This window comes from Engystomops pustulosus, chromosome 2 (assembly GCF_040894005.1).
Source record: "Engystomops pustulosus chromosome 2, aEngPut4.maternal, whole genome shotgun sequence".
In the NCBI taxonomy this organism is placed as follows: domain Eukaryota; kingdom Metazoa; phylum Chordata; class Amphibia; order Anura; family Leptodactylidae; genus Engystomops; species Engystomops pustulosus.
In genome coordinates this window covers 18149862-18158228 of record NC_092412.1, presented here as the reverse complement: position 1 = coordinate 18158228, position 8367 = coordinate 18149862, and the positions used below count along the sequence as shown (strand labels likewise).

General features: G+C 41.8%; 1 protein-coding gene across 1 annotated transcript; it reads right to left on the bottom strand.

The window, feature by feature from the left end:
• Positions 1–4102: 4102 nt before the first annotated feature.
• On the bottom strand, positions 4103–5065 carry LOC140116428 (odorant receptor 131-2-like). The gene has a single exon (XM_072132958.1). It carries the CDS (start codon positions 5038–5040, stop codon positions 4120–4122), a length of 921 nt encoding a protein of 306 aa, XP_071989059.1. The 5' UTR covers positions 5041–5065; the 3' UTR covers positions 4103–4119.
• Between the last annotated feature and the right edge of the window lie 3302 nt (positions 5066–8367).

Below are 8367 nucleotides of genomic sequence, written 5' to 3'. Positions count from 1 at the left end.
GGTTCTTAGAAGTGCTGTTTGGGGAGTAGCCTAGAGACAGGGGCTTGGATTGGCGAAAGCTCGCCTGGCAGCGGAGCGCCAGCTCCATCCCAAGATCCAACTAACATAGTTTTAACTGCAGCACCTTTAATCTACTACTAGTTCACTGCCTCCATACATGGCCCCCTTATCAAACGAGCTGTGTCAGGCAGAATTTTGGGTTGTTTTCATGGCTTCCTCATCAAACTTATTAACTTTGTCGCCACCCTGCTGTGTAATCCACAAAATATACTGGCAAACTTTTATCATGTACCGATATTATTTGAGCGCTTCTTGCTCACCTCCTTTGGTTCCTCTCTGCCACCCATTGGTTTTAAGCCTGAGTCCATTTGGGGTATGTTGCCAAGACACTCTCTAGCCTGCCGCTGCTGCCGCTGCCTCTGCATAGTCCCCTATAGTGTCAGGGTCAATTATTGGATGTTTTAGATGCTATCTAGCCTCATTCGGTCACTCTGTCATTGCCATGCTGTTGCCCATAATTTTGGCATAATGGTGCGTTTAAGCAGCCTCAGAGGCATCCATGCATGCTGCCCCTGCTGTTTCCTGTCCATTTCCGTGGTGTTTCCATCCTTTTCTGAGGTTCCCAGGTGTTTGGCCAAGCTTCCCTGTGCAGATCCTTGGTCCCCTTGAAAAATGCTCGAGTCTCCCATTGACTTCAATGGGGCTCGTTATTCGAGACGAGCACTCGAGCATCGGGAAAAGTTCGTCTCGAATAACGAGTACCCGAGCATTTTAGTGCTCGCTCATCTCTATTAAGGACCCCTGTTTATCAGTGGCCGTCTAGGAATAAAAGGAAAAAGTGACTTCCTGTCCAAACATAAAGCACTGTTAACCCATATTTGCAGTCAGGGCCTACTCTAGGAATTTTTGGTCCCCTGATGGGCACATTTTGTGGGCCCCCTTTTCCCTTCTTATGTTTGCGATGTGCTGTAGTAGTATAACTTGACTATTATGACTTTACAGGCCCTAGGCTATAAAGAGATTATGGTCATCCCAATGGTTTACAGTTTTTTTTATTGCATTAATACAGTAATAAAACAAAATTTGTTACATAGAATCCATAACAGAACTCAACGTGTTACTTGGGGACAGTACCAAAACAATCTGACTACATAGATACAGCATCAGAACAACACTTACTATATAAATACATTGCCACAACATAGATAAGTTACCAGAATAGTATAGTAACTATATAGATACGGTACCAGGACCAAGATTACTGCAAAGAAATGTTACCAGAACAAGGGTTACTAAATAGATATATTACCAAGACCAAGATTACGGTATAAAGATACAGGACCAGAACCTACCAGAGTTAGGAGGAGTCTCTTAAATGTCTTTGAGCCATTACTTGTCCATGCAGATTTAGCAACACAAAATTTTAGTAGTTTCATAACAAAAATTCCACACTGTACTGCCCACAGTAACCAATATAGTCACAGGCGCCCCACAGTAGCCAATATAGTCACAATGTACTTACAATGGCTGATGTACAACAGTAGCCAATATAATAACAGGGGTCCGATCTACAGTTTGTCCTTACAGCTGTTATGGGGGGATAGGCTGAACCTGATCAAGAGGGAGGTTTCTTACTACACGAGGAGACAAGGAGGGTTGTGTATGGTCAACCCTGTGGTGTTCCTAGTGAATACCTTTCTTAAGATCAATGTAGCAAACCTCTGGAAAGAGAGGGCTCCTCCGTGGGTATACTCCTGTAGGGGATGGTTTCGGCCTTTCTGCCAGGAATGGGAGACAGGAGGGCAAGTGAAGGATCTTCGCACACCACATGGGCATTGTTAGAAATCTCGTATTAAATATTAAATCTTTCCCGTGTCCTTTAATAGGTTCTTCCAAAAATAGAAGGACTCAGGATAATTATTATAAAAAGTTACGTTTATTGTCGTCGTCCAGGTTGCAGAATACAGAAAACTTGTGCAGATTATTAGTCATGTGGTAAAGTCAGTCAGTCCATGAAATTATGTTCTGGTGAAGGTTTCATCATCTTGTGTTGATCTTTCTTCCTCCATTCTTCATCTCCATCTTGTGTCCTTAAATCTCCTCCATATGTCAGCGTGTGTGAGCGAGCTTGGTGTGTGTGTGTGTGTGTAAAATGCTAAAATGTCCATCCCCCTTGGACAGAGTCACTTATAAAGAGTACACTCCTATAGAGTTACATTGTGAGCCAAACTCCTCCATTGGCCTTGTCCATAACCATATATGGTAACATTCCTTTATGACCAGCTAACACAGAGACCATTATATAGTAAAGGATAACTAATGGCATGTAATAGCATGTGGTTGGGGGAAGGTTGTTTCCTTCCATAGGTTTTTAGATATATGTCAAGATTGTACATATAACTCCAATGCTTCCCATGTATGATCCTGATCTTTCACTTATGATTATTACACATTTACTCTCCATTTGTATTTTAATCCTCACATTTGTATCTCATTGACCATATTGTGTTTGATCAACTCTTGAGTATATTTTCACACCCAAAATAGAATATTGTAATTCTGTAATATTTAACAGGCATCTTCCGGCTTACGGTACCCCGGTTCTGAAGGTGATTCACCGGTGGGGTCTGAGAATGTGGGAGATCAGGACCATGCCAGGGAAACTCCTCGACAAAAGGGTTCTGTTGACTTATTTCCAGAAGCCTCTGGCCCTCAGGGATTGCTCAAGTCGGGATCCAGGAGTGGGTCTAAATGTTTTGAATTCCATCAGGATCCCTTTGAAGTTCTGGGATGTGACTTGGCGCTGCTTCCATGGAAAGCTGTGTGTGAGGGACAATCTGAAGTGTAGGAGCTCTGAGGAAAGGGGTTGTCCCGGGGAGGATTGCGGTGGCCTGCTGGAGAGCATGGACCACTTCCTGCTTCAGTGCCCCTTCAACAACCGGGTGGGCGCTTCCATCCATTGGCCCGGGTTGGCCGGTCTCTCCTATGTGGAGTGGGCCTTCGGAGCTTTCAGAGGCCTGGGTGGCTGGGACCGCTGTACGTTATTTCTAGTTAGTCTAGTGGTCAGGTACCACACATGGAACGCACAGTGCTTAGTATCAACGTAGAGTAAAACCCTCCCGGTGGATGAGGTGGTTAGGAACATTCTGGGTGACCTGGTGAAGGTGCGCTCTCTGGAGTATGAGAGGCTGGGTATGGGGACGGCCTGTCTCCTTTGGAGGGGGTTCTCCTTTAGTGTCCCTTAGTCTGTCGTCTCCTCTCCTAGTGTTGGGCTGATGCTGCACAGTACATTTTTGTTTTGTGTTCTGAGCATGTAGTGATGTAGGGCTTGCAGGCACCGAACCTGGGCTTTATGTGGTTGGTTGATATGATTGTATTATGTTTTCTTCATGTTGTAGGGTTTGGGATATAGTGTTCGGTTGGGAGGGGGGCGATGGTGGTGGGATTTATGAACTGATCTTGGACACTGGTCTGGACTTCTTAATGCAAACTTTGGACACTAGACCAGTGTCTGAGGGAGGGAGTGGGTGTGAGATTTAGTTTAGTGTTGGGTGCATTTTGTGATTGTTTAAAAAAAAAAAAATTCCAATTCACTCTTCTGATTCTCAGCCTATCTCTACTGTTCAGAGTGTGTTTTTTATATATACATTGGACCTGATGAAGAGGATGATCCTTCCTCAAAAGGCGTTGTCCACACTAAGATTTCAATAAAAACTACTTCCTACTTACTTACTCATTGATCTCACACTTCAGTCTTAGGGACAGCACACAAACAAAAAACCTGTATTTTCCTTTACTACAAATACCCATTGACTCAGTGACACACTGATGAAGACAGGTAACGCTGTAGTCCCCTATGGCTGTCCTTAGTCTACTTTTTGAGGTATATCCATACATTCTGCTTCTCGAGGGCACCATGTAATTCCCCTTCTTCACCACTATTCTCCTGGGAGTACAGGACATCTCTCTCAATGAAACAGGTACTCACCCAACTTCACTGGTGGCCAAACTGTAATTCACCCAAAGATTGACCCAAGAAGACAATACATTTTTAAAAATATCTAGGATATTGGAGATTGGGGAGTAAATAATAATAGAGTAAATATGTAACATGGATCTTTAATGGAAGTATTTAGTTAAAGACTTTTTAATGTGTCTCCTCAGTTCTTCATCTCTGATTCCATAGATGATTGGAGTGAGGAACCTCGGGACACAAGTGAAGAAAAAAAAGTATGTTATCGGCATGTAGTCAATCCTTTTGGGCAAAAGTGTATCAACGAGTGTTGACAATAAGGAAGACATACACAGAAGTAACTGAAACGCGTGGAGCATGACGGTCCTCCCGGCTTTGGAAGCTGTGGATGATTGAGATTTTACTTTGTGGGCAACAAGCATAATCTTCACATAGGTAAATATGATGACGATTCCCACCGAGCCGAAACATAGGGTGAAGCTGAAGGTCCTTATGATGTTCTGAATGGGATTTACCAATAGGCTGTCATGTTTGCAGATGGCATATATGTATAAATTTGTGGCTGAGGAGAACATGAGGACTAGCTCTGCACCATGTATAACTATGAGTAACATCCATGTTAAGGAGTAGGCTACATTTGCCCTATTAGTAGTGCACAGTAAAGCGCGATGAAGCGGGTAACATATTGCCATGTAACGTTCTAGAGCCATGACCGCCAAGTTGTATGGAGTCACCTTGAATAAAATAGAGGAGATAGCATACAAGAGGAAACATATGGGTATAGGAAGATAAAATAAAAACAACACTACCAGAAGTAAGAAGAAAGTAATCAAGAGATAGAACGTGTCGTTCACCAGCATGTAGAAGAAGAGGAGGTAGCGGGCATTCTCCCGCAGCAGAGGAGTGATGCAGAAGATGTGGAGCATGATGGCAATGAATAAGATGAAGAAACAGAACCCAACTATGATCAAGGCAACAAATGACCATCGTATGACGTCGAATGTCTTCCCGAGGGTAAGTGGTGCCTGGGTCGTGTTGACTTGAAAGGTAGATGAGGAGTTCACCATAGTTAGAGATAAGATAACAATTTCCTGACACTGGAAAAAGAGCAACAAAGGAAAATTTATTACTCACATACTCAATACCTGATTGTCATGGTCTTCAGTCCACCACTGTCTTACTGTGCTTGCTCTAGGGTTGTCATCGTAGTGTCTACCGAAATTTCTGTTGGTGGGAAGGTATAACTGGGTCTCATTAGGACAGTGAAAGGATTAGTGTACCACCCCAGAACTTTGTTGAAAGGGTATAGGCAAGACCCCTGGTAATCTGCCCCAACTGCTGGACTTATTAGAAACATTCCTACATCTCTTGATAGCAGTTGCTATTCTTTGAAGACCCGAGTGCTCACGATTAAGGAACTGACCAGCCAACTTAAGATAAGGCAAGGTAAAATCCCAAAGGAAAATTAGTAGGCCACAGCAGGATGCAGTAACAAATGTCTGTTATCAGTGACATAATGATTGGTACTGAGAGTGCAAATACTAGGATTCCGCAACAATAAACCATCATGGCTTCACCTACCAGGAGAAGGAGACTGATAATTAAGAGTGAGCTTAAGAGCTTAAACTGGGTATAAAGTATATACAGGGGTGTGTGGAAAGTATTTACACCCCTTTCAATATTTCTATCTTTTTTTCATTGCAGTCAATTGGCAAGATAAATAAGGTTCTTGTTTTGCTCCGTAATGTGCACTCTGCCCCCATCTTGACAGAAAAAAATCTGAAATGTAGATATTTTTCTAATATAGTAAAGAAGAAAAACTGAAATATCACCTGGTGATAAGTATTCAGCCCCCAGTGATAAGTATTCATCCCCCGGTGATAAGTACTCAGCCCCTGGGGATAAGTATTCAGCCCCTGCTGATAAGTATTCAGCCCCTGGTGATGAGTATTCAGCCCCCGGTGATAAGTATTCAGCCCCCGGTGATAAGTATTTAGCCCCGGGTGATGAGTATTCAGCCCCTGGTGATAAGTATTCGGCCCCTTTGCTCAGTGTTGAGTAGAAGCAGCTTTAGAGCTGGTGCAACCAGGAGTCTCCTTGGGAAGATGCTACAAGTTCCTCACCCCTGGATTTGGGGATCCTCTGCATCCTCCTTGCAGATCCTCTCCAGTACCCTCTGGAGAGACCATTTTCGGGCCTCTCCAGAGATGGTTTAGGTCCGGGCTCTGGCTGGGGCCAGTCAGGAATGGTCATTGATTTATTATGAAGCCTCTTCTTTAGCTTGTGCTTAGGATCATTGTCTTGTTGGATAGACCCAGTCTGAGGTCCATCCAGAGCATCTAAAGTTCTCATCCAGGATATCTCTATACTTGGCGGCATTCATCTTTCCTTCCATTACACCCAGTGGTCCTGTCCCTCCCCCATAGCATAATGCTGACCCCAACGTGTGTCACTGCTTAGATTGTATTTGGCTGGTGATGAGCAGTGCCTGGTTTTCTCCACCACTTAGAATTAACACTAAAAAGTTAAATCTTCATCTCATCAGAGCTGAAAATCTTATTTCTCATAGTCTTAGAGTCCTTTGTGTGTTTTGCAGACTGTACTGCAGACTGTACTGTCTTGCACTGAGGAGAGGCATCTGTCGGCAAACTCTGCCATAAGGCCCCGATGGGTGGAGGCTGCAGTGATAGGTGACTCCGATCTCCCTACTTCATCTCTATAGCTCAGCCACAGTGATCTTGGGGATCTTGGCCATGTAGAGGAAGAGTTGTGCTCATCCAAAACTTTTAGCATTTAATGATTATGCTCTTAGGAACCTTCAGTGTTGCAGAAATTCTTCTGTAACCTTGGCCAGATCTTTGCCTTGTCACAGTTCTGCATCTAAGCTCCTTGGGCAGTTCTTTAGACCTCATGATTCTCACATGCTTTGACGTGCACTGTGAGCTATGAGATCTTATATAGACATGTGAGTGCCTTTCCTAATCAAGTCCAACCAGTTTAATTAAACATAAGTGGACTCCAATGATGGAGTAGAACCATCTCATGGAGGATCAAAAGGAAATGAACGGCATGTGAGCAAATTATGAGTGTCACGGCAAATGGTCTGAATACTTATCACCATATGATGTGTTCGTTTTTCTTGTTTAATAAATTAGCAAAAATATCAAAATTTCAGCTTTTTTCTGTCTAGATGGGGGCAGAGAGTACAATAGTGATACTGTAACACAATTTTATATATGGATTGCATTATTCTCCTTCAAGGTTGTTTAAGATGGGTTTTAGGAGATTTTTCCAATTACCAGTAACCAATAGGGTTTATTTACAGATAATAATTTTAATACATAAAATGGATGCTCTGTTATTAGAAGAAATAAACACTAACATAACTAAATAATTGTATTAACACCTTAAGGACAGAGGCCTTTTTCAGCTTAATGACATGAAACACTTTAAATGGTAATTTTTGAAAAATTAGCATTTTTTTAATGTTTGAAATATTCTGCCTTGCAGACAAATAGTCGAGGCATCCAAATTAGTTACTACATAACATTTACCGTATGTTCCCTTTATGTTGGTATAATTTTTTTAAAAAACATCCTTTTATTATTTTAGGATGTTAAAAGGTTAACAAATTTAATAGTACATTTACCAATCTTCAGGAACATTTACATATAAAGTTTCAAAGAGATTTGAAAAGGCTTGAATATCAGAAATCTGCTAAAATTCTGTTATTTTGACAAACTGCCCCCTTAAATTATGAAAAGCAACTTTTTGTTTGTTTGTCAACCCTTTACAGGCAGTCCCCTACTTAAGGACACCCGACTTACAGATGACCCCTAGTTAAAGATGGACCTCTCTGCCCACTGTGACCTTTGGTGAAGCTCATTGGATGTTACTATAGTCCCAGGCTGCAATGATCAGCTGTAAGGTGTCTGTAATTAAGTTTTATTGATAATTCTTGGTCTAATTAAAGCAAAAAATTTTGAAACTCCGATCGTCACTGGGGAAATTTTTTTTTTTGTCTGGATCTACAATGATAAAATATACAGTTTCGACTTACATACAAATTCAACTTAAGTACAAACCTATGGAACCTATCTTGTATGTAACTGTCTTGTATGTGCTTGTAGTAAAATATTGGAAGCAAGCAGCAGGTAATAGCTGCCAGAAGGGGTTAACTGGGAAAAAACATTGGAAGAATATAAGACACATAGCAGGATATATAGGAGCAGTCACAAAAAATATATTGCGGCCCCTACAGTAGAAAACTAAAAATCCATTATAGATGCCCAAAGAAATTATGATTATGAGTTACTATAAAAGACTATATAAAAAAAGAAAAATTCATGGAAGATAGAAAATATGGAAATAAAGGGGGCAGAATATCAGCTTCC